Source organism: Miniopterus schreibersii (assembly GCF_964146895.1).
Source record: "Miniopterus schreibersii genome assembly, chromosome: 12".
Taxonomy (NCBI): Eukaryota; Metazoa; Chordata; class Mammalia; order Chiroptera; family Miniopteridae; genus Miniopterus; species Miniopterus schreibersii.
Window position 1 is genome coordinate 37,868,957 of NC_138112.1, and position 27,722 is coordinate 37,896,678.

Here is a 27,722-nt window from a genome sequence, read left to right on the forward strand (position 1 = left end):
TTATTTATTTATTTATTTATTTATTTATTTATTTATTTATTTATTTATTTCCTCACCTGAGGACATGCTTAGAGAGAGAGATGAGAGAGAGAGGGAAAGAGAGAGAGCGAGAGAAAGAAGGAGGAAAGATAGATCAATGTGAGAGAGAAACATCACTTGGTTGCTTTCCACACATGCTCCAACCATGGATTCAACCCACACTCCAGGCATGTGCCCTGACCAGGAATTGAACTGGCAACCTTTCAGTGTACAGGGCATTCTCTACCAACTGAGCCACTCTGGTAGGGCTGTTTTATTTTGTTTTTAGTGAACAATATTTTAATATTGTGAGAAAAAGTCCTACCTGGTATTATAACTGCCTCAATGTCATGATTGCTAAAACATAGAATCTATCTTTAGATGAGTTGCTTCCCACAATATAACACTAGCCCTCTGACCATTAAAAGGTGATCTTGATGAAGAAACCACACATTCTAACATGGTTAATATAATGTTTGTTCAGATATTACACACCAACAAAAAGGGTTTTTAGTTCAGAGGCTTTGGAAAACTGAAAAATTTAAGGAACCTGTCTCGTATCTTTTTGGTCCTTACCCCATAGATAATGGGGTTCACCATAGGTGGGACCAGAAGATAGATGTTGGCCACAAATATGTGGACATGGGGAGATACATGGTGCCCAAACCTGTGGGTGAGAAAGGAAAAGAATGCTGGACTATAGGACACTAAGATCACACAGATATGGGAGCCACAGGTGCCCAAGGTCTTGAGTCGGGCATCCTTAGATGGGAGGTGGAAGACAGTGTGCAGTATGAGGGCATAAGAACAAATAATCAATATGAAGTCCACTCCTCCAGTAAGGAAAGCAACGATGAGGCTGTAGGCTCTTCGGATTCTTGTCTCAGCACAGGCAATCTTGATAAGGGCCATGAACTCACAGTAGGTGTGGGAAATAATATTGGTCCTGCAGTAGGGAAGCCAAAGTAGCAGGAAGGGGTGAGGACTGAGAAGTACCATGCCCCGGAGGACAATAGCTAGACCCATCCCCCCAATTACAGAATGTGTCAGAATAGCTGAGTGTCTTAATGGATTACAAATGGCTACATAACGGTCAAAAGCCATGGCCAGGAAGAAGCCAGACTCCATGGTGGAGCAAGAGTGAATCAGGAACACCTGAGTGAGGCAGGCTCCAAAGCGAATCTCTCCATCATGGAACCAGAAGAGGCTGAGAAGTTTGGGCACAGCTGTAGTACACACAATAAGGTCAGCCACAGCCAGCATGCAGAGGAAGAGGTACATTGGCTCATGGAGGCTGGAGTCTGTCTTGATTATAAACAGAAGAGAGCAGTTTCCCACTAAGGCCAAAAGGTAGACTACACAAAAGGGGATGGAGATCCAGATGTGGAAAGCTTCCAAACCAGGAATGCCAATAAGAATAAAGGTTGATGGATGGACATTGGTTTTATTGTATGCTGACATAACCAGAGTCAGCATTTAACTTTCTCTTCATGGATTTCACCTAAAGCAAATAAATAACAAATATTTTGAAAGCACTAATGAGTTAGCCAAAATGCAGGGATTGCAAGTCCTGGAGAAATTACGATGTCTGTAAATGCTTAGATAATTATTTCATCCTCTGAGTGTCAAATATTATTTCAGGGTTGTAATAAGCAATGTGGCTGATCTATATATGCTAAATGAGAGAAAATAACCTAGGTACAAAAAATTGGAGTTAAATATATGAAATTCCAGAATCTTCCATCCACTGAGACAAAAGTGATATCAATTGAAAGCTGAAGGATGTATAGGAGTAATGGGTTTGGATGAGTTAGTAAGAAAATTGCACTTGTACGACACAAAATAGTGAGTCAGAAGAAATATAGGAGGTCTTAAGTAGAAAATAGATTATTTTTTTTAAAAAAAGATTTTAGGAATAATACTTTGGGGACATGCCAAATTACAGGGTGTAGCTTTGAGACTGAAATACCAAAATATGGAGAATGTGTTAATTATTGCAGAATTACCCCAAAGAGCTTAATTCACACTAACATGTGATTCATTCAGGATGACAGGAGTGGGCCTGATGACGGTGTGTCAGGAAAAAAAAACAGTTCATTGCATTGGTCATGACTCTCCACTGGTCCCAGAATTTACTCCTGATCTTAGCAGGGGAAAAAAATTACTACATGATTATAACCTGTATTCTGAGCTTTCTTCACTTTTCTACATGTATCTAATTAGTCCAACAACTTTACAACTTGATTTTCATTAAGTGTACTCTGTAGGCAGTCTGCTTCATCCAAGTTTTCCTTCATAAATTTCCTTTGCTCTGCATACTTTTTCTGTACTGGTTGATTCTTATCCCAACTCCCAAACTGTGATTTGCTGATTATACTTGTTCCAGTATAATCAATATGCCTAGGTGGCATATTTTTGGGTAGCATATTCTGCTCCCCCTCACTTTCAAAATGTTGTTCTAATAGTCTTATTAGGAAATAAGACTTCCACTTTGGTATATCGATTATTTCAAATTAATTTGATTACGAATAATTATTGAAAGCCACCAGTTTTTAAAGCCCATAAAGAACACAGTCCAAATTCTAAGCCTTTTTCTTCCTAATTAACCCTCTTTCAATGCACTTCCTCTCAAAAGGTGAGAGTTACCTTACACATAACTCATAGAGAAAATTAACTTTTTTTTTTTTTTTTAAAATATATCTTTATTGATTTCAGAGAGAGGAAAGGAGAGGGAGAAAGAGAGACAGAAACATCAATGATGAGAGTCATTGATCGAGCCCGCAACCCGGGCATGTGCCCTGACTGGGAATCAAACCCCGATCGCCTGGATCCCAGGTCAACACTCAACCGCTGAGCTATGCCCGGCCAGGCGAAAATTAACATTTTTTTACTAGACAAAAATCTCTCTCAATCTTACACTGTTCTAACCTTAGGTTTATGTATATATATGTAGAGCTAATGCATTTTTATGCTTTACTTTTTCTTGTCCTAAAATAAACCTACATATCCTTTTATTTATACTTGTGGTTCCATCAGCATTCTCATATTTCACATGAATTATAACCTTCACTCTCTTTATTTGCTCTATCTCATTAAATGTAAATATATTTTTACCAATAGAAAATATGAGGACAAATTATGTAGGTGAAAGCATTCACACGGAAATAAATCCAAATGTCCAATCACATAAAAACACCTATCTTTACTTGCAATCAAGAACTGAAAATTGAAAATGAATACAATTCATACCTTATATTTTTAACCAACAGAATATGAAGATTTATGATAACAAGCATTAGTGAAGTCTGGATTAAAGAGTGACTCTTGCGTACAACTGACCGGAGAAAACTGACCCAAGATTTAGAGGCAAATTGTTTAGTAACCACTATTATTAAAAGCAAAAATTTTGGCAGAGAAATTTATCTACTTGCCATCCTAAGGAATAATGTTCACATGTACACATGGAAGTGTATACAGTGATTCTTTTTGTATAAGTGCCTGTAATAGAACAGAAACAGAACCATTAAAAATGTCCATTAATAAAATAATATAAATTTAAAAATCTGTGGCACATTTTATTATGTACTATCCAGAAGCACTTAGACTAAATATATTTATATAAACTGGCAAAGAAAAACATCTAAATGAAAAATAAAACAGAAATTTGATTTTTTCATTAACATTGAAACACATAATAATTGTGTCACCTATTTAATTCATGACAGTGATGACATGTCTTTGTTTTTCATGATATATCTTCATAATATATATGCATGTGTGTATGCATATATGTATTTATAAATGTGGTTATATAAATATACATATTCACATATATTACATATAGTATTATATAATTATGTGTATTATTATTATAGAATTATATATACATGTGTATATATATATATAGCCACAAGTACACCTATAAAACCACACTTATAAATACAGAAATAATCTAAAAGGATGCATACCCAACTTAGGAGAGCTCTAAAATGTAGGATGGATGAAGGAATAGAGACAGCATAATTTAGCTGTATCACTATGCTTTGACTTTTTAACAGTGCCAAGGTATTCTATATATTCATGTGTTACCTGTGTAAAGGTAAGTAAATAACGCAGAGTTACAAATATATTCACAAAAAACCCCCAAGAAATTATAAATAAGATTTGGCTCTCCAGGTCTTATAAAATATTAGGAATTCTTCCAAACTCTTGAAATATTTTTTCCTGTATTTCGCCACATAAAGAACTGGTCTCCTATTTAATTCATGAAAATGATGACATGTCTTTTGTTTTTCATGATATATCTTCACACCCAAAACCCCTCAATAACTTGGTTAGAATTGAAGACTCTGCTCACATACCCACTCCTCTGAGACTATTTTTCTAGGAAAAAAATATGTTTTTATTAAAAACATTTATTATATATGTTATTATTTAAATATATATATATTTATTCATTTCAGAAAGAGGAAGGGAGTGAGAGAGAGAGATAGAAACATCAATGATGAGAGAGAATCATTGATTGGCTGCCTCCTGCACATCCCCTACTGTGGATCCAGCCTGCAACCTGGGCATGTGCCCTGACCAAGAATGGAACCATGATCTCCTGATTCATGGGTGGACACTCAACCACTGAGCCATGCTGGCTGAGCTATTTTTCTAGAAACTTTTAACCATCAATCCCATCCCTCTTCAGTGTCCCTAAGGCCTGGACTGTGCAATTACCTGTCTTCTATCTCTTGTCTAATTGTATTTTATATTTCTGCATAGTTTTTCCTTTATTATATTACAAATTCTTTCTTAGCAGAGGATGTGTAGTTTTATACATTTGCTGTTCCAGTTCCAATGAATGAATAAAGAAAAAGAGAAAAGGAGAAGATAAGAAATTGTTATTCATTTTCTGGTAAATAACTTCCATATAAATTTAAGACACCCAGTAAAATCACTATGAATTTATTATAGTCCATACTATTCCTAAACAGTGTAGTACATTAACAGTTTCTTTAATATAATGTTAAATCTTTCAGACAATGCAGGGAGCAGTTTCCAACAAAATTCAATTCTTTCTGCATTTCGTTCCTTGTCTGACTACAGGATGGAGAAAAAGAGAGAATGGAGTGAAAGAAACTCATGTCTGCTTTTGGAGAGGAATAAAGTAAACTATACTATCTTCTGGTTAAATTCTACATCTTTATCTATCTCTTAACTAAAGTAAAATAAATCTACATGAATTGTTTTATATTAGGTATTGTATTATTTACATTGAAGACATTATCCAATTTAATCCTTAAGGAAGTTTTTGGATAGATAATCATACATACAACACAGATAAAATATAAGAAAAGAATGTTCATTTAAGTTTCCTAAAAATACCCTACTATAAATTCAACGAGCTAGAACTTTAACCCAAGTATAGTTACAATGTTTGTAATCTTTACTTTAACCCTTAGAAGATGAGCACTAATAGGGTTTTGTAAAAGTCAAATGACATAATGCATGTAAGACTGCTTAGAGAAGCATGAAACATTGCTCAAATATCATAGATTTGCTCAGAAGATAGGATCAATTCATCTATACGTACTCCTGTCCTTGCTTCATCAGGCTTCCTTTGATGTACTGAACTATGCAGAGAAATCCATGCACAGATTTATTCTTGGGGAAAGTTGCAGCCTAATCTCAACCCATAGCAGAGTAAAACCAAGTGGGTTCAGTTTCCCCAAGAAAACTTACACAAGCCTGTTTTTCAAAGCCTGTTTGCTCTGACTGGAGCACTGGAACCATGACACAGATGGGAGTGTCTGTACATTGCCTTATCTCACCAGGGGTTGAGTGGGGATTAGGATGAGCACCTACCTGGTCTGAGAAAACCATTTGTTCTCACAAGACTTACAACTTTTCCAAATGAGCTCAGTTATAGACATGTCTTCTAATTTCTGAGACTCCCATGGGGGATGTCCTCCCCATGGTGTGAAGGAAAGAAACCATTGGGAGGTGGAGATTTGAGTTCAGAACTCAGCTTCTAAGTCTTTAGAGTTAACATCTTTAAAAAATATATATATTTTTATTTTTTTAGTTACAGTTGACAGCTTCTATCACAATGGAGGATAATCTGTGCAGGGGCCCACTTCATGAAGCAGAACTTACTTTTACCAGGGCTCTGGTGCTCAATGAGTCTGCCCCTTGAGTGTAGGGTGGTTGGGTAGTGCTTCAGTGTGTTCTGAAATTGTCTACCAGGTGTGCTGGCTCTGGAGCCTCCTGGGAGATTCAGGCCAAGGTCAGCCACCACCTGTATTCTACCCAGAGCTACTAGACATGAGCTACAAAGCAATCTGCAGATGGCTGCTACTTGTGATGGGCTTGGAGGTGCCCAGGAGAGGCCAAGTTTGAACCAAGGCTTGCTGCTTCTAGTTCCAGGCCTGGGGCCATTTAGTGAGAGGTACAAGGCATGCCAAGTCCAGATGATGCTTGTGTGAGGGATTTAAGAGAGTCTGAAGCATGAGAAAAGGTGGTTCATATGAAAAAGCCACTGGAAGCAGCTTGGGTGGGCCCACAAGTTAGGTGGACTGGTGTCCCAGGGATTCACCAGGGTGAAGCTCAGGATGATAGTTCAGTTGATGGAGGCTCAGACATGATGCCTCCCTACTGGCTCTGTCAGGGGAGGGCTCTGAAAAGGAACAATGGTCTCTCCCAGCACTTCAGTCTGGGGGAAAGCTGCTCCTCCAGCTCTCATTCTGATTCCAGTTCCTCCCTGTAGGTCCTTGTGCCTTTTGAGCTGCTGCGCCAGCACTGGAGCTCAGAGGGAGTGGATCCAAGTAAGTCTGTGTGCATTCCTTTAAGCAGTCCTTTGTCTCAGTCACAATCCCTGCTGGTTTTTACAGCCAGAAGTTATGGGGCTCCTCTTTCTGGCATTGGAACTCTGGGCTTCTGGCATTGGAACTCTGGGCTGGGATCCTGATGTGGGGCAGAAACCTCTCTCTCTTCAGGGGGAACCTCTGCAACCAACATATCCCTCCGGATATTTATTTATTATTTTCAATCCTCACTCAAGGATATGTTTCCATTGATATTTTAGAGAGAGGGAAGGAGACAGAGAAAAATAGAGAGAGAGAAACATCGATGTGAGAAAGATCTATCAATTTCCTCCCATTCCTACCCAACAGGAGATAGAGCCTGCACACTGCATATGTGCCCTGACTGGGAATTGGACCCTCGGCCTTTGCTACACAAGACTACACTCCAACCAGCTGAGCCACCTGGCCAGGGCCCTCCTGATTTTTATCTGCAACATGTGAGTGTGGGACTAGCCTGTTCCACAATTCTTCCTCTTCTACCAGTCTCCATGTGGCTTATTCTTTATATCCTTAGGTGTAAGGCTTCTGTTCAGCTAGATTTCAGGCAGTTCTGAATGACAGTTGTTCTATAGTTTAGTTGTAAATTTGATGTAGTGGTGAGAGGATTCAGGTACTGCATTACATATGCTGCCATCTTGACCAGAAACCCTAGAGTTAACATCTTCATACCAGGAAAATACAAGAAGGGTTAGGAGAGGGAAGGTGAGTCTCTCTCTATGGTCTCTGAAATCTGTGTCTCAAATTTGTTTATGCATGTATCAAAAAAGGAAAGATAGTATATAGTCCCTTCATTTTAAATAATGCCTTTTTATTTTTATTATGGGAGAATATAAAGAAAAAAACTAACATTAACCTTAATGTAACCTTGATATTTCATTTAATATTATTCCATGATCTTTGTATTCATATGATTTTGAACATTTCAACCATGTTCAACTTTAAATTTTTATATCACTGTTATGATATACACTTTAATTCTTTTCATAATTCATCAGAATGAATTTCACAGAAAAATGTTTAATTCTATGAAATAAAATTGAATTTTGATGAACATTAATTGCATCTAAATGTTAATGTGGAAAATTCTACATCTTTGAGCATGCATTTTTTTCAGCAATCTAAATTTAGTGTGTTTTTACATGTATTCCAGGCTCCTTTAAAATATCTGCACAATTTTAAATTTTTTTATTAAATTTATTGGGATGACATTGGTTAATAGAATAATATAAGTTTGAAGGGTACAGTTCAATAATATATCATCTTTATATTGCATTGTGTGTGAACCACACAAAGTCAAATCTCCTTCTGTCACCATATATTTGGCTCCCTCTCCCCTTTACTAACTTCCCGCCCACCTTTCCCTCTGCTAACCACCATACTATTATTGTCTGTGTCTATGAGTTTTTGTCTGTTTGTTTTGTTTGACAATTTTTTAATCTTTTTTATGTCAATCTTATCAATTTTTAAATTGTAGAATTCAAAATTTTACCATTATATTTTTATATTTCATTGTATTCTTTATGTATGTCTTAAGTATGAGTCTTGAGTCAATTACACACATAGAGTGGAGCCTCTTTATATGGGGATTCCAAGTTTGCAAATTTGCCTACTCTCTAAAATTTATTTGTAAACCTAAATAAATACCAGTGGCATTTTAACAGTCATTTGAAGATATGCAAGGAGGTGGAGAAATTTTTGAGTTGTCGGACAAGCACATTCCCAGCTGAGTTTGAACAAGGTGAGGCTCCAGCTTCTCATTTTGGGCTGTAACCGGTGTCATTTTCATATTATATTTAGTGCCATGTGTTTTTTTTTATTATTTTTTATACTTTTTTTCAATGTCTTATTAAAATGGCCTGAAGAACAGCACTGAAGTACAATAGACTAAATATTTTTTATTTATTAATTAAGTGCACTGGAATAAAATAATGCTTTTCTTTTTTTCTTTTTTAAAAAATATATCTTTATTGATTTCAGAGAGAGGAAGGGAGAGGGAGAGAGAGAGCTAGAAACATCAATGGTAAGAGAGTCATTGATCTGCTGCAGCCTGCAACCCAGGCATGTGCCCTGACTGGGAATCGAACCCTGATCTCCTGGATCCTAGGTCGATGCTCAACCACTGAGCCACGCACGGCTGGGCAAGTAATGCTTTTCTGGTGTTCCTAAGTGCAAGAAGGATGTGATATGCTTTATGGAGAAAATACCCATGTTAGATAGGCTTCTTTCAAGTATGAGTTATAGCACTGTTGGTTGTGAATTCAAAATATGGTACACCCAGACAAAGGAAGAGGAAAATCTTCTATCTGTATATGAAGCCACTCTGGAATGTACTAAAGCAACATACATATGTAGTGTGGGGTAAAGGAATGAAAAAGAGGCTAAATTTCTGGATTCATGGGATGACAAGTAATAAAAATAGTGGAGTGGATAGCAGTATTGTGAGGTCAAGCATATTTACAGTTATGTCACTATCATTCAGAATCAGAAAAATGTCACATTCTTCTTGACTGTGCTGGCTGGCTGGTACATTTCAAAAGACATCATGGCATGAAAACCATTCAATTTATAGCTGAGGCAGGTTCTGCTTATGAGGAGGCTACAGAAGAATTTTGAAAATGTCCGCTAAGTGTATAGGATGAAGATTCTGTGGAGGAGCAGGTTTACAACACTGATGAGACTGGCTCATTGTGTAAGGATATTGGTGAATGAACATATATGATGAAGTGGACTCCAAAGTTCCTGGCCTTAAATCACTTTAAGACTGTGCAATTAATCATTTGTAAGAACTATGTATTAAGTGAGGTGTCTTTAAGGAGAAACACACATAAAACGATATTGTATATTCATTGATTGACAAAAATAAGACAAGAGGAAGCTACAGGAAGCTAATTCTATATTTTCCCTAGGAGCAATGGTTCCATATTTTCTAATTCAGTGTTCACAGTGACTTTATAGAACATTAATGGGAATAATGAGAATTAACTATGTGTTTGTGTGAGTACATATATATGTGTGCATACACATATACACACAAACACACAAACACACTAGCCCGGGTGTGGGCTTGCTCTCTCCTCCCCCATGGGAGAACTCATGGACTGAGGGAATCTCTCTTGAGCTGAGCAGTGACAGGTTGGAGGAGGGGTGATGTGGGTAAAGTAAAACTGTACTTCATAGTCTGTCTGTCTTTTCTCCTCTGTGCTCCACGGGCATCCTGTAACCTCTCATCAGGATTCTGGAACTCTCACAAAGGTATTTTCATACATTAATGGTTGTTATCTTGGTGTTTCCACGGGGTGAGGAGTCTTACCTTCTATTCTGTCATCATATTACCCTAAACATCACTGTTCTGCCTTCATTTTCTTAGAAGCCAGAGCTCCTTATGTCTCCTATTATTGAGTCAGAGCCAGGTTAGGAACTAGAATCCCCAGAGACCTTGGTCCTTTACAAAATCGCCTCTAGGGAATTTTCCCAAAGAGCAGTGCCCTCATAAAAACTGAGCAGGTTGATGCAAGATAGAGACAGGATTCCTGGTGCTCAGTCTGGTGAGTCTTCCCCATGTCCCAGCTCCTCACAGTGCATCCTTACCTCACAGTGATGCATGAAGGGGAGGAAGAGGCAGTGTAGGAGAGGAAGAGAAGAGACACAGGATAAATTTGGGGGAAAGAAGACTAAGGCTGAACCTTAGGAAAATAATAGGATCATGTTTGGAAAGGGCCATATAATGATAGTAAATACATTTGGATTCAGCTTGAATCCTTTGTTGTGCATTTTAGAAAAATCAATTTCCTGATATCCAAAGAATGATGGATAACATAGTATTTTTGAAATAGGTTCAAAATGTTTTAAATGCATTGCCTGTTTAAAACTAAGAACACATTTTTAAGGTTATTATCTTTCTTATCTGTATTTTATAACTGAAAATGCTTGTTATTTGCTTTCCTTTGATTACAGAGTGAATGAGTCTTAAAGTTGGTTTCAACACAATTAGTCTGATGGTGGAGCTCATGCTTTTAAGCATTGCAAAGTTCTGTGCCATAATAAACCCAAGGAATGATGAAGGTTTGAACAAATGTACAGATTTTAAAGATATTGGAGAAGCAGAATAAGTTGTATTTTTTTTTTATGTTTGAGGAGAGGAAGATGCTATTCAGATTTTTTGATCTGGCCAATTCAAGGAATAATAGTAATTAAGACAAACAATAACAACAGTTCATTTTTCTGTATATGTCTTCTAATTATTTCTACACTGTGACTCTACTTAACCAACTACTAAGGCCCTATTTTAGAATATAATTACCTGAGTTGAGAGATATAAATCCCTCATTATTTTGTTTTTGACCACAGAATATAATACCATCCTTCCCTCTAAGAACAACAACGATAACAATAACAAAAAAACCCTCCCAAAAACCAAAAAGGTAGCTCATTGTCTCCTCTAATGATGAGCTCTGCTGCCTATTAGCTAAAGTAATTTTTATTTATTTATTGAGAATATATTGCATATAGATATGTTGTTTTTCTAACTTTCTGAGACTATTGGCCTACATTCCTGATCTCAGAGGTGTTATTTACAAATACAAAAACTTTATTTAATACAAAGACTTGTCATTGGAACTTACACTAATAAATCACAGAAAATTTTGCTTCCATAGTTGAATTCTACTTTCACTCCTTGTGTTGTCCATGCCATGCCTTTTTGCAGCATTCGCTATTCCGTTACACGGCCAGAATATTGTAGTAGGAAGATGTTATTCTTTTGGACATTTCACAGAATGACTCAGGCAAATAACATCTGTTGTTCTTAGATCCCTTTCCAATGTTTAACATTTACTCCTAGAAGTTTCCTGTTTTCTCATCCATATTGTACTTTCCACCTATTACTTGTTTATCTTGAACAGGAAGGACACTCTTCTTGGCTTTGCTTCCCATATATCAATGCCTTCATAATACCATGTTTGTCTTATTTTAACTGTGATCGTAATTAGCACTGTTTCTCTGGAATCCTCCAGTGATACAAAATGATGAAAAGACACTTTACTACAAAACAGTTACACACAAGGAATGGTCAAATGTTTTGAAAATACACCTCTAACAAATGCCGTAAGTAAGGTACATGAAATTATGTAAGAACAGTGTAAGTAACACTGAAAGTGGTAGATTCAGTTTGTTCAGAATATGTTTTCTATCTAGTCTCTTCTTCAAAATATTTGCCATGTATCTTAAACGCTTAAAAATGCAATTGCCTCAGATTCATAATGAAGATACTGATACCTCTTATTGAGAAAGGTGTGAACTTCAAAACGATTGTGTTTATGTAAATATGCGTGGAGGGAGGCTGTGTATATATGACATGAGTGTGAGGCATGAATTATCTTTTCCTTATGTCCATTCTCTTTCCATTTCAATTTACTTATATTCTCTCCACTTTCTACTTTTTCTAGATCTTTAACTATAAGCATTTCAAGCATTTGGCAAGTCATTTAAACTATTTGAGGTTCAGATCCATATGTAAAAATAGGCTTAAGTATGTTTTCTATATATGTATTTATAAAGATCAGGGATGATATTTGCAAAGGTCCTGACAGCACTGAAAGTAGTAGGCAGTACCTCAATAAATGCTAGTTGATAACGCTGTTTTCACTACATTTACTTCTTATTTTGTAATAATAATAAATAAATATTAACAAATGGATTGATTTTAATCTTTTAGACTTATGTTTAGTATTTAGGAACCATCTTAATGAATCTGGGTGTTCATCAACACTTACTATCCTTTTTGTGTGTTAACTTGAGAGTTACTGTTCAACCAAATGGAACTAATAGAGATAACTCTTTATAGAAGCTGGAGGAGTCCTTCAAATGTCAAAATTGACAGTAAATTATGTTGGTGATGATGAGAGAAGGTAGGTAATTAATGAAGCAGGTATTAAGGCAAAATCTTAGCATAATATTAATGATGTGACCATTGCAAATGAGATCATTCTTCTAAAAGAAAAAAGAAAAGGTGACAACAAAGATGACTATATTATATAGAATTTTTAAAAATATATCTTTATTGATTTCAAAGAGAAGAAGGGAGAGGGAGTGAGAGAGATAGAAACATCAATGACTAGAGAGTTGTCATTGATCAGCTGCCTCCTGCACGTCTGCGACTGGAGATCAGGTCCGCAACCCGGCCGTGTGCCCTGACTGAAATTGAACCACAACCTCCTGGATCCCAGGTCTATGCTCAACTGCTGAGCCATACCTGGCCGGGCTTATGTAGAATTTTTATTACAGTCTACTACATGACTTCTTTTGCAGCCTTCTCATTGATAATTGACTTCTTTACATTGTTCTTTATGTAGTACATTTCTAATTGTGTGAATTAACCAAGAAAGAGAATATTCACAATTGTATGCTGTTATTTTTTGTTAGGTTTAAAATGTTGCAGAGTATTATGTGGTGCCCCACAGATTGGTGAAAGCACATTTGTAAGGAACATGGACTTAAGCATTACCTAGCAAGATGTCCCTTCCCAATGATACTCAGTTTCACCCCTCATCCTTCTTGTTGCTGGGGGTCCCAGGACTCGAAACAATCCACATTTGGATTGGCTTTCCCTTTTGTGTTGTGTACATGATTGCACTCATAGGGAACCTCACTATTCTGTTTGTGATCCAGGCTGAGAGCAGCCTCCACCAGCCTATGTTCTACTTCCTGGCCATGTTGGCTACCATTGACTTGGGTCTCTCCACAGCTACTATCCCTAAGATGCTCGGAATCTTCTGGTTTGGTCTCAGGGAGATCATCTTTGATACTTGTCTTACTCAGATGTTTTTCATCCACAACTTCACTGGTATGGAGTCTGCAGTCCTCTTGGCAATGGCTTATGACCGTTATGTGGCCATCTGCAACCCACTCCGATACAGCACCATCCTCACCAACAAGGTTGTTTTCTTGATTGGTCTTGGTGTGCTAGTGAGGTCATTTATTTCTGTGATTCCTTTTGTATTTCTCATCTTGCGACTGCCCTTCTGTGGGAATCATGTCATTCCTCATACCTACTGTGAACACATGGGTCTTGCTCGTCTGTCTTGTGCCAGCATCAAGATCAATATCATCTATGGCTTGGGTGCTATTTCAATCCTTGTGTTTGACATTATAGCCATTGCCCTTTCCTATGTTCAGATACTCCGCACTGTTTTCCATCTTCCTTCCCATGAAGCCCGCCTCAAGTCTCTCAGCACATGTGGTTCTCATGTTTGTGTAATTCTTGCCTTCTATACGCCAGCCCTCTTTTCCTTCATGACACATCGCTTTGGCAGAAATGTCCCTCGTTATATCCATATACTCCTGGCCAATCTTTATGTTATAGTGCCACCAATGCTCAACCCTGTCATATATGGAGTCAGAACCAAGCAGATCTATGACCATGTGAAGAAAATATTATTTAAAAAATAAGCAAGTCACAAAGGAATAGCACCTAATATGCATGAGTTGGAACTTTTAAACAAAGAAATGCCTTGTTATATTAAGTAAATTTAGATGTGCTTGACATAAATGTTTATTTATATAGCTCACTTCCGTAAGCATTTTAATGAGTTCAGAGAGTGCAAATTTCCGTTTTGGTATCCAGTTCATATGGCAAACTAAGGCTCATCTGTCTTTAGATGTAATTTTTTTTTTATCACTGGTGTCAGTAGATATTAAGTAGGATTTACAGAATGTGCCATGTTTTTGTGCACTAGCTACCTTATATCTTTCTTATGGATTTTTTAATGGTTCTCACTACCCCCTCTTTTTAAATCTTCAAGCCCCTCTGTATGTTTCTCTATCCTTAGTTTGCATCCCCCCCTTATCTCTCCTTTTTCTTTTGTTCTCTATTTTCAGAAATCAGTCGTTCTTATTTTGTTATAAGGACTGTATTATAATATGCTGTAATTTCATCATAATTATTGTAAACATCCAAAATTATATCATAAATTAAGTATTGATTTTGTACATGGAAAGGAAATAAAAATCTACAAAATGACTCATTATAAATTTTTGTGTAGAGTTATCACAGATATATTTATGCTATCCTGGACCAAACTATGATGTAAACATTGATAATGGAACTACTTACAGTCTAGAGAGGTTGCTTACTTTCATCTCCTTAGTTCTGTTTTTTAACTTGATTTTAGACTGATTTTGTAGTTGCTTACTTTGACCTACCTTTCCTCATAGCATTTTACCAGTTAAACAGAGCTTGAGTTTAGTCCTAGTTCTGTCTTTAATATATGTTTCAATGATCTGCAGTTTCTTTATTTAATAATATAGTCATAGTTTTATTTCCAAGATAAAGCACTATGACTTCATTTTATAATGCTTCTAGAGTATTATAGGATAGTGCCATGCATGTTGTTAATAGTAGATACTAAATAATTGTTAACCATTAGTAACATCATTACTTGTATCACTATGTTTTGCTTTTTATTCTTACCTTTGACAACAATGTTTCTATTAGAGATGTTTGTAGGTTTTTCTTTTAGTATCACCCTCATATATAATACCCTGAAGCTGGAGTGATATAAAGTACAATAAGTATCAAATATAATATAAAGATTATATATAATATATGTACATTATATGTATACATGTACAAGATATAAATGCACAACTAATTTGTTGAAATTTTATAAAAACCATGTAATTGTTTTGAAATTATGATTTAAAGGAAATTGCTAAAATGCTCATTATTTTCTAAGTCTATCAATTACATTTATATATATGTTTAACATTACCTCTTAGACTTTAAAACAGAAAATTTTAATTTAGAAATAATTATTTATATAATTTATTCTTCTCTTCCTCCACTTGTTTAGATGTAATTTTAAACAAGTAATGTGAGGAAAGTTATCTCCACAACCTTTAGTCATCTTGGCTCATAATCTCTTAATCTTAACTGTATGTTCCTCTTTCTTGTTTTCTGTATCCTAATTTCTTGCATCAACTATGTCATAACCTTATCTCTGGTGTACCTTTGTCACAAACCATTCATTCTCAGTCTTTCAGAATTGCTGATTTTATTTCATAATTATCTCTTAGATATATTCCTTACTGTCTCTGATGCTATGGTCTTATTTAGTATTTCTAGTGGCCAGAATATGATATTTGCAATTTTGCTGTTTTCTTCATACCAAACATATCTCCCAAGTTCACTTTTTCTGTCATACTTAACAAAATTGGCTCTTTCAATGGCCCACAATGAAAAGAAATAAAATCATCTTGCTCATTCATTTTATAATTTTACCAATCCCATTATGACATTACAATGAACTATTAATCCAAATAAACTTCACCTCATTGCACTGCCAGTTCTCATTTGTTGGTCATTTCCATAATCTTATTATTATTTTTTAAACTGGATTCTGAAGAAATACTTAAACTCTCAATCTTAGAGCTCATGACACTCTTCTATGCTTTAAATCCAGTCATTTATGGGGTCAGGACAAAGCAAATTCAGAACTGAGTTGTAAGAGTATTTGTAAAGAATGTGCAACCCAAATGTATTTGGAAATAGATGGATTCTTTTAGGTTAATCTTTAGCTTGCACGTCTCTCAGGGTGCCCAAAATTGAGACTATGTGAAGGCCATTCAAGCATTGCTTCAGCCTTTATTAGAATCTCTGAAACTCAGACTCAGTAATTCCTTTATATAATTTGACTTTCAGTCGATTATACTGTTTTGTTTTGTTTTTATTGAAGGTGACCAAAGACTATAGGGCTATGTAAAACATGTAATGAGATTTTTGAATGTGTGGGGGACACTGATATTCTCCATGCCACCAGTAAAATTTATGTACAGGTTTGATAAAGCAAAAGATTCCTATGGCATGAAATTTGTTAAGGTGTTTGTACACAGATGTCCACTTGTTCCAGCGTTATTTGTTGAAAAGCATTTGCTTCATTGTATTGCTTTTGTTCCTTTGTCAAAAATTATCGACTGCATTACATGGGTATACTTCTGGGCTCTCTATTCTCTTCAGCTTATTTATTTGTCTATTCTTTTGCCAATACCAAAAGAATTTTCAGTAAGTCTTAAAGTCCAGCAATGTCAGTTCTCCAACTTTATTCTTTTCTTTCAATATCGTGTCTGCCCGTTTGTTTTTTTTTCACTCTACATAAACTGTGAAATCAGTTTTTCAATATTCACAAACAACTTGCTGGAATTTTGATTGGGATTTTATACTGACTCTATAAATCAATTTGGGAAGAACTGATATATTGACAATATTGTCTTCCTACCTATGAACATGTTATATTTCTCCATTTGCTTATTTCTTTGATATATTTCCTCAGAGTTTTATAGTTTTCTGGATATTGATATTGTACATACTTTTACAGATTTATAGTTAATATTTATTTTTTTAGTTGCTAATGTAAATTGTATTATGTTTTTAATTTCAAATTCCCCTTCTTCATTGTTGTTGTGTAGGAAAAAGATTGGCTTTTGTATATCAACCTTGTATCCTGTAACCTTGCTAAAATTGCTCACTACTCCTGGGTAATTTTATTTATGATAAACATAGGCCTATGTTCGCACTGAGCCTTGTACACAAATATTCATAGCTGCTTTATTTACAATACCTAAAACCAGAAACCAACACAAATACATATCAACAATGACTTGATGGACAAATTCAGACACATCCACATAATGCAATACTATTCCGCATAATAAAGAAATGAACTGATAATACACAACATATATGAATGAATCTTAACATAATTATGCTTAGTGAAAGAAGTATATACCAGAAAAAAAGAGGTATATTTTCCAATCACATCCACATAAAATTGTAAAATAATTAACCTAATAGATGTGAGCAATCATTGCTAGGGAAAGCAGGATGGGTTTCAGGGAATGACAATAGGTATGCATTTCATAGGCACATGAAATTTGAGGGGACAAAAGATATGTTTATTATATTTATTATGACAATTGTTTCACAGACACATATGACAAAATACATTAAACTGTACAATTTAAATGTGTTCACTCTGTTGTATGTCAGACATTAATAAAGATGTAAATTAATAAAGTTGTAAAATATATATATTTTAAAAATCCTCAATGACTGTCATTCTGACTCATAATATAAGCTAAAGATGTCAGTGTTACCTGGCTACTCTATATGTTGGGTGCGTGAAATGACCTTGAACTTATTGTCCTATTATTCTCTCCTTTGGGCATTGTTCACAAACTATATTGCCTTCCTAATTTCTTTCACATTTCATGAACAGTAAAAACTTCAGAGCTTTTGAGTTCCTTTTTCCTAACCTTAAATTACTCTTTCATCAGAGATTGCCTTGTCAAATCCTAAACATAAATATGCCTTTGTTAGCATAGGCAGCTAGATATTAATAAAGAAGGAGAGCAAAGGGAATCAGACATTATTAAGCCTGAGAAGCTAGGGACCTGAACTGGGCTACAAGCCTGCTTCACTAGAAAGCTGCAGTATTCACAGGCTCCCCAGGGGACCGCTGCACCCTCCCCCTAGGGACTTAATCCTGGAAGTGGGCAGGAAGGATTATTACTGATCATTAGCCAGGATCACCAAGAGAGAGAGAAAACAATAAATGGGAAATTCTCTGCTGGGAACTTGCCTCGTAGAAGCCAAGATGGTGCAGGGGGAGGTGGTTCTACTGTGAGGCATCAGTACTAGGCACCAAATGGTGACCATAAAGGACTGTCTGTCTAGCCCCGGAAAATGATCAGATTAGATAAGGGACACAGAATCCCAGAAGGCCTAGGAAATGGATTGGTTAGGAGGCGGGCCCAACACTAGCCCTCAAAGGACTGGGAAGTTGGTTGGTTAGCCTGAAAGAGTGCTTGGTCCTTCCCAAGCCTGAGATAATATAATCCAAGTTTAACAGAGGCATGCTCTCTCTTTCTCTCTCTCTCTCTCTCTGGCCCTGTATCTCATGGGTTCGTTCTTGTGTCCATGGGCCCCGAGTTCTCTCTCTGTTAACTGCCTCGCTCGCTTAGCAGCTGTGTGGACTCCCTAGTGCAGGTTCCTGGGGTGACCCTGGGTACTGCAATGCAGTGCCAGCTACAGCACAGCCGGGAACAAACACTGTGCTGGCCAGACAGGGCCAGAAACTGAACTGGCAAAGAATCTCTGGACACTGGCTCTATTTTGGGGACAGATAAAGATAAGGCTGAACTTTTTCCAAAATGGGACAGATGGAAATGAGACACTGGGAATCTGGGGGCAGCCTTTTATTTCTGTTCCAATAAATCTTACCACTACATCTCATCATCCATGCACGGATCATCCAAAATGCTTTTCTTGTGACTCCAGGAAAGGACCCCATTTCCACTGGCCACACTGTGCACCACATACACAGCACCTTCTTCATTCTCCTTCCCTTTATTTTTAACCATAACACTTATCTCTGTTACACTATGTTTATGCTAAAAACTTTGTATTAGTAAGGTAGTCCAGTGTGGCTAAAATGCAATGGATCTACTACAACTAATCTCTCCCACAGATGAAAAAAAAAAGAAAGAAAGAAAAATCTGGTCAAAATACAAAGACAGTTAGAAAATCAAGTGACTTGTATCATGTAGATTCTCAAAAAAATTTTCCCCTATGATCTTTCTTCCCACTGATTAGAGAGCAAGCACTCAGCAGGGATATAGCAGGTTATACAGGCAACAAAGGGAAGGGAAGGAGGGAGAGAACGAAGGGGAAAAGATTGGATCTGGAGATTTTGTGTGAAATCCCTGTTTTTCCCTTCCTTCTTTCCATTTTACTAATTACATCATATAGAAATGGTCTAAACACATTGGTTTATGATAGAGATAGTGAGATCAGATAAAAGAGCAAGATCCAACTCTATGTTGTGTACAAAAACCTACTTTAAATATAAATACATAGATAAGTTAAAAAAAATATATTTGTCATGCAAACAGTATTTAGAAGAAACTGAAGTGGCTATATTAATATAAAGTAGTATAAGGAACATTGTCAAAAATAAAGATGGATGTTATATAATGATAAAAGAATCCATTTTTCAATAAGACATAAGGATACTACATGGAGATGAACATAACTGCAGAGCTCCAAATTACAGGAAGGAAAACTGATGGAATTAAAAAGAAGTACAGCTAAATCCACAGATATATTTGGAGAATTCAAGATCCAATAGAATAAGTAGAGAAAAAATTAATGATCAAAAGTTACAGGATGTGCTCGGCTGGGTGTGGCTCAGTGGTTGAGCATCAACCTAGGGTCCAGGAGATGGAGGTTCAATTCCTGGTCAGGGTACATGCCTGGGTTGGGGGCTTGATCCCGTCAGGGGCGTGCAGGAGGCAGCCGATCAATGACTCATGGCTGATGTTTCTATATATCTCTCTTTCCTTCTCTCTTCCTCCCTCTGGAATCAATAAAGATATATTTTTTTTAAAAATTTGTAAGATGCAACTGAAAAATGAATTAGACTAAAATTTATAGCATTAAACACCACTAGAATAAGCTATATGATAATGTGTTCATTATTTGCTTTAACTTACCATCCTTTCTAAAAATCAGTTATAAACTCCACTAAAGGAAGTAATCTGTCTTCTTCTGTTTATCACATCTTTTATGACCAGGTAAATGCCTGCTACATAACGGATGCTCACTAAATATTCATTTAGTGAAAAGATGATTGCAAAAATCAGAGCCATCATTTTGTTGTACTTCTTTCAGGAACAACGAACGGTTCTGGTTCTTTGGAATTTCCACAAGTTTGAATGATACCTAATGTTTACACCAGCAGTGTGAATAACTCACATTACAATCAATATTCATTTCAAGGAAGTTCCTAAAATTCACTCGTTTTATCAGTTGTGAGGTGAAAATGATATGGCTTACCGCAGATTTTTTTCTTTTGTCCACTTATCATCAGCTTCTCCTTACAGTTATAGTCAGAGTACAAATTAATCAAACCTTGATTGTCATCTGAATTATCTACTTTTAAATTCCTCCAGTTAAATACACACACACACACACACACACACACACACACACACACACAACAGCTACTGTCAGAAGGATGCTCTTATTTGATTAATCTTATAAGATAAACTAATAAGCAAGTTTTGAAAGGAAATTGAACAAATACATATTAAGGAAGGAATGGTATTGAAATAATCTTACCTTTATTAAATATGCTAGAAAGAGGGTTAAACGCTTTGCAATTGTTAACTTATAACATAGGTACTATTATTTTTTCTCTCTTACAAATGTTCAGACAGGTTGAATCGGATATAACTTTAACTTACAGAGGAAGTAAGTGGAAGAATTGAGATTCTAATTCCGGGTGTTATTGATCTTAGATTCCAAGAACTTTACATCAGATAATTATCCGAGGAGGGGAATAAGTAGAAAAGTAGGGCCCAGGAATCTCAGTTGATTTTAGTCATGAATAGTTGCAGGACACACTCTCGGATCTGTTTTGTCCTTACTCCATAGATAATAGGGTTCAGCATCGGGGGCACCAACAAATACATGTTGGCCAGCAGGACGTGGGTGTGGCGTGGTATATGCTGGCTGAAACGATGGGTGAGGAAGGAGAAAAGGGCAGGAACGTAGAAAGTGAGGATGACACAAACATGGGACCCACAAGTGCTGAGCGTCTTCAACCTGGCATCTTTAGAAGGGAGATTGAATACAGTACGGAGTATCTGTACATAGGACAGAGAGATGCATGCCACATCGGTCCCAACAATCAAGACAATGACAGCCAAACTATAAAGACTATTGATGGAAATGTCAGCACAAGCCAATTTCACCACAGCCATATGCTCACAGTACGTATGGGGGACAATATTGGTGCGGCAATATGGCCACCTCCTTACCAGAAAGGGGTGCGGTGTCATTAGAACTAACCCACGCAGAAGTGCCACTATGCCAACCTGAGCCACCGCAGAGTTTGTTAGAATGGATGAGTGTCTCAGAGGATTGCAGATCGCCACATACCGGTCGAGGGCCATGGCCACAAGAAGCCCAGACTCCACCCCAGAGAAAGCATGGATGAAAAACATCTGAGTGAGGCAGGCATGGAAGTTGATTTCACGGTAATTGAACCAGAATACACCCAACATCTTGGGAAGAGTGGAGGTAGACAAGATGAGGTCTGTGATGGCCAACATGGAAAGAAAATAAAACATGGGTTCGTGGAGAGCAGTCTCAGTTTTGATGATAAAAAGGATGACTATGTTTCCCATGAGGGCAACAACATACATTGAGCAGAAAGGGATAGATATCCAAACATGCATGTCTTCTAGACCAGGTATGCCCATCAGGATGAAGGTACTGGGATTGGTGAAGGCAGTGGAGTTGAATTCAAGCATAATTATTCTGGCTAAACGATGACATATGCTTGCTCTCTTTCCCTCCTTTGTCCCTGGAGTAGTCAAAGGCACATATATTCTGATAAATATACAATATAGACTTAACTCATTGTAAAAACAAAACCTAGCAAGTTTATTCCAATTTTAATTGTCCCTTCATAAGTTTCTCTGAAATTATAAGTGTTTCATCCCTCATTGCCAGGTATTAATCTTATTAAGAACTAAGTTGGAGTAGAGAGAATATCTTATCTAACTGCTTACTACTCTGCCCTCAGCTCAGAACCTCCAGAGTATTCAGCCTGATGCTAGGTGTTCTCTTTTTGTCTGTGAAAGCCAAGCTGAATGAATGCCCTGAAAAATAACACAGGTTCCTCATATCTCAATAAGGCAATGGGGAAAAAACCTCTAACATCACCCTCATAGAAAGGTACCCCTCCAAAACAATTATGGACTCTCAGACTGTTTGCGTGAGGTCTATTGTAAATCAATGATTTTCAACTGGTGTGCCAAAATTTTTTGAAAACATGTAACACCTGACTGTTTAGTCAGGGGCACTGACTTATTTTCCCTTAGATCATCAAGCAAAGAAATGACAACAGCCAGCACAACAATAGCCATCCATGTGAATAAATCAAAATTTACCTATTTTTTTGATCAGATCAGCAAAAGGTACAATATATTTTTTGGTGTACCACAGAATTTTTATAATTAGCTTATGTGTGCCATGGGATGAAAAAAGTTGAAAACAATGTTCTAAATAGACATTTGTGAAAACAACATATGAAGGCATAATAAGCTTTTTATATTTACAGTGCTTTTAATAACAAAAGTTTTTGAAATGTGCCTCCCTAGTGAATTTTTGGCCATAAAACAAATAGCATCTAATCACCTAAATAGCTCTAAGACAGCAGCAAAGCCATTGACACCTGAAAGGTATTCTGCCTGAATTTTCCAGTATCCCTAGAAAAATGTGACTTGAAAAGATGTCCATGTTTTCACAGTTATATGTATATATATGTATATCTATATATGATCTAACGGTTACTCCTCTGGGGATACATACATGCATACACACACACATATATATACATATATACACACATATATATATAAATTCTGGATGAGTGTTTCAGAAGATTACAGATTTTATATATATAAAAAATTTATATCTATATATCTGTATTTATATAGATATAGCTATATATTCTGAAAAATATATATATCCTCAAAAGAGTAATCATTAAATATTTCTTTTTACCAATTTTATTGAGATGCTAACTAGGGTATGAGAGCTTCTTACCATACCTAAGAATTTAGAATACACTCTACACTTTGGGAAATAAATACTGGTGAGCTTTAAATCAATCAAATAATCATCAAGATTTGAAATTAGTAACAGTGCTACTTTTATGTCATAATATATTCCGCAAAAAAATGTTAAGAATCATTAGCAAGTGCCCAATTGTTAATTAGTATAAAATATTATGATGTCACCAATGTAAATTTATAAAAGAAGCTTACACTTTAAGCAAATTACTTTTCCAAAGTCACACAATCAGCATGTGCCAGAAGGAGATAACACACCCTGGTTTACTCTAAATCTTCACTATTGTTCCTCTACATTTGTAATCAAAATAAAGCAAAAACTGATGTTAATGTTTTTCCCAGGTCTTATCATGAATGATTATTACTTATTGCTTTATAAATGTGGTTTTATGGATTAAGACTGTTTATAGCAACTACATAAAATAATCCTAAATTTTTTTCTATTCCAACATCTTAGTTGATTTCATTGTGATGTTCACTGTGAAAATAGTGGTAAGTACTTTATTTCTAAATGAATTATTCTTAACCCCAGAAGACATACCTGCATATACTTCCTTTTCCAAAGTTGACACCAGTTTACTGGTGGACCAAACATTTTAAAAGATGGTTGAGGAAAACCTCAAGAGCATCCTAGTCTAACCTGACAAGTGGCTTGTTCCATGCGGCAGGGCTACACTGATTTACCTGTCAACATGAGGCAGTCTGGAGAAGACTCTAATTTACCTTCAGAGGGACCACACTGTCAGCCTCTGCTGCATGTTCTCAGTCTATTTGCAGCACAACTGAGTCTCAAGAATCCACGTTAGCTCTGAAGGTTTGTTCCTCACCTCTAGGCAGCTCTTCCTCATACCAGTATTCTGTAGTGCCCTCATCATTGCCTCTCACTTCTTTGGCTTAGGGAAATGTACGTGAGCTGTTCATTCCTCCGGATTAGTCGTGCTGTGCTGAATCAAAGCCAGGGACTCAGAGTTCCAGTCTTTCCCTGCATGGCAGGTTCAGGCAGGTTTTATGCCCTGTTGGGGGGGGCAGTCTGAAGCGCATGTTTCTTCACCTTCTGAGAAGTTCAATACCCAAGGGAGAACACATTTTCTCTATCACATGACGTCAGTTAGTAATGCAATTTGATGTGGGTGAGACTAAAGGAGATTTTAAAAGAAACAAATTTATTTACACAAGTGCCTCTGATCCCACCAGTTCAGTTAGAACTAGTTCAGTTGAAAGGAAGGATGTAGTCATATCGGTGACTTACCTAAGAAGGCAACACAGAAAGAAAGCAGAAAACTAGATTCCTGTGATACTGTCAGACTTAACATGCGTGGTTCTTTCTGTGTACAAAATATTCATATGTATGTATAGATATTTTCAGCTATATGTAGTTCTATACATATACACATATGTACACACATCTGTTCACACATAGATATGTACATAAACATATACATACACATAAAACTATTGCACTTATAAGAAGCATGGTGATATGTATTACAAACAAAATAGAAATACACACACCTATATGTATTTGTGTATGTGTATAATTATAATAATTTGATGTTTTAATAAATACATATTAAATGCCTACTATGTACCTGAGTCTACTTGTTAAGAGCATATTATGTACCTGAGTCTATGTTAAATGCTTTGGAAAACAGTCCCCAATTTGTTTACTTTTATGATCCAATTTAGTTAAGGTTCTTAGGGGAACTAATGATACCGGTCCACCAAATGAGATAGTTCTTTTATACCATAACCCTTGATTTCAATAGTTTCTGGGTTTTCCTCTCCCCCTATATCACCTACCTTCTTGGTGACCAGAAGTCTTAGAGGTACTTTCAGTTGTTCACGCATAATCTTTCCCTTTGGTGGCTTTGAAGCCAGTGGCCTAAGCTCAGAGAAACCCAAATCAATTTTAGTTTAGCATCAAGGCCCAACCCAGCACTTTCTTTTACTTCACAAAAAAGGTCAAAATGTGTCATAGACTTAAATGTAAAATTCAAAACAAAAAAACAAAAAAATAACATAAGAGAAAATGTAGATGACCTTGGGATTGGAAATGATTGTTTATTGATTGATTGATTTTAAAAAGAGGAGAGAGGAAGGGAGAGGGGTGGGGGGAGAAACATCCATTTGTTGTTCCACTTATTTTATGCATTCATTGGTTGTTTCTTCTATGTGCCCTGACTGGGGATTGAAAACACACACACACACACACACACACACACACACACACACACACACACACACACACTGAGTGACTTATACATCTTGAACTTGATTCTAGGTGCTGGGCAAACATGAATTAAGAAATGTCCCTATACTGCAGGTGACATGTCTCTCACAAAATAGTGTATAATCATTAGGACCTATTTTTTCATATATTAACTATACTTTTTAAAAATAAATATGACCCAGTGTTCACCTGGAAAGTTTCTATCTTCTTAGGTAATATAGATTTACTTGAATATAAACAAGACCATAGTTCCATTGGTATCACCTGTCTTGCTGGTTAATTAAGAAAAAAATCTTACAAACTCAAACCTATGTATTTGTGAAGACTTTAAGAAAACTCTCCCTGGTATTTTTGGTTTTAACACCATAGATGATAGGGTTCATCATAGGAGGAATCAGAAGATAAATATTGGCTATAAAGATGTGGATGTATAGAGCTATGTTGTGGCCAAATCTGTGGGTGATAAAGGAGAAAAAGGAAGGTGTATAAAACACTAAGATGACCCCAAAATGGGAGCCATATGTGCTCAAGGTCTTGAGCCTGGCCTCCTTTGATGGGAGAGGAAACACAGCATGAAGAATGAGAACATAAGAGCAGATTATCAACATGAAGTCCAGCACACCAGTAAGCAAGGCAAGAAATAAGCCATATAGTCTATGGATTCTGGTATTACTACAGGCCAGTTTGATCAGCGCCATGAACTCCCAGTAGATGTGGGCAATGACATTGGTTTTGCAGTAGGGAAGCCTCATCAGCAAGAAAGGGCGAGGAGTCAGCAAGATAATTCCATGTAGGACGATGGCCAGACTCAAAGCCATGACCACTCCATGTGTCAGGATGGTGGAGTGCCTCAGAGGTTTGCAGATGGCCACATATCGGTCAAAGGCCATGGCCAACAGGAATACTAACTCCGTGGTGGACAGACAGTGGAGGAAAAATATCTGGGTGAGGCAAGCTTTAAAGTTGATTTCTCTGTCATTGAACCAGAAGAGGCTGAGAATCTTGGGAATGGCTGTGGTGCAAAGCATCAGGTCATTCACAGAGAGCATGCAGAGGAAGAGATACATGGGCTCATGAAGACCGGGGTGTGTCTTGATGATGAATACAAGGCATAGCGAGCAGATAGACCAGGCAAAAAGGGATGGAGATCCAGACATGAGCAGCCTCCAGCCCTGGGATTCCAAGGAGTAGGAAAGTAGTTGGGTGGACATTGGTTCTATTTCGAACTAACATTTTCAGAGTCACTAAACCTGCTCTAGCCTAAGTGTTATCAAATTATTTTCAGTAGATGCAGCATAAAATATGCTCTCTGTTTATACCTAAAATATGTATTACATATCTCATGACAATCAGTGGTAGGAAATTTTGCACTGATTCAGGGATGTGGTGAAGAGATGTAGAGTTAGCCAGTAATATTTGTTTTAACCTCAAAATTCAAAAGGTGAAAGAGAGAGTAGACTCTGCCATAGGAAAAAAAAGAATAGGCCCTAAAGCAAGGATGTTTTGTTCCATGTCTCATTTATGCTGTGCTACATAAATACTGCCTAATAAGTGCTGGAAATATAGCATGCACTTATTTAAGTGGCTTATAATTTTATTAAACATATAAATGAATAAGAACAAAAGAGGCTGATTTTCAAGTGAGAATTATAAACTTATTTCCCTGATTATGTCTCTAAAACGTGTTTTCACTTATGAGGCCCATTTATCTCTCTTATTTGGAAAATTGTTTATATATAAACCCATTATAATAAAAAGCAAATTGCTATTTTAGATTAAAAACACTTATTAAGCCTAATGTCAGTCAATTTATGTGAATATGATCATACTGATCAGCCAAGACAAATTTGAATATTTTGGACCATTTAAACAGAGCATGATTTTTAGTTTTACTTGAGCTATATGTTACTATCACTTTATAAAGTGCA

The 27,722-nt window shown here is 36.5% G+C and overlaps 3 protein-coding genes and 1 pseudogene across 4 annotated transcripts in view; 1 reads left to right on the forward strand and 3 right to left on the reverse strand.

Moving 5' to 3' along the window:
• Positions 1-27,722, reverse strand: part of LOC308565024 (olfactory receptor 51B5-like) — a gene marked incomplete at both ends in the record, with an annotated part of 340,544 nt that overhangs the window by 62,597 nt on the left and 250,225 nt on the right. The window lies entirely within an intron of this gene.
• Positions 529-1,510, reverse strand: LOC308565114 (olfactory receptor 52D1-like; the record flags this gene model as incomplete). Its single annotated transcript, XM_081153924.1, is given in 2 exon segments — positions 529-1,486; positions 1,488-1,510. Coding segments are annotated over 2 exon segments (981 nt in total).
• Positions 13,380-14,315, forward strand: LOC308565171 (olfactory receptor 52E2-like; the record flags this gene model as incomplete). The annotated part of the gene is made up of 1 exon (XM_081153981.1): positions 13,380-14,315. One exon carries the CDS (start codon positions 13,380-13,382, stop codon positions 14,313-14,315), a length of 936 nt encoding a protein of 311 aa, XP_081010107.1.
• On the reverse strand, positions 21,291-27,027 carry LOC308564890 (olfactory receptor 52E4-like; annotated as a pseudogene). The gene is made up of 2 exons: positions 26,376-27,027; positions 21,291-21,569 (listed from the first exon to the last, which is right to left on the reverse strand). The product of its transcript is annotated as an olfactory receptor 52E4-like (transcript).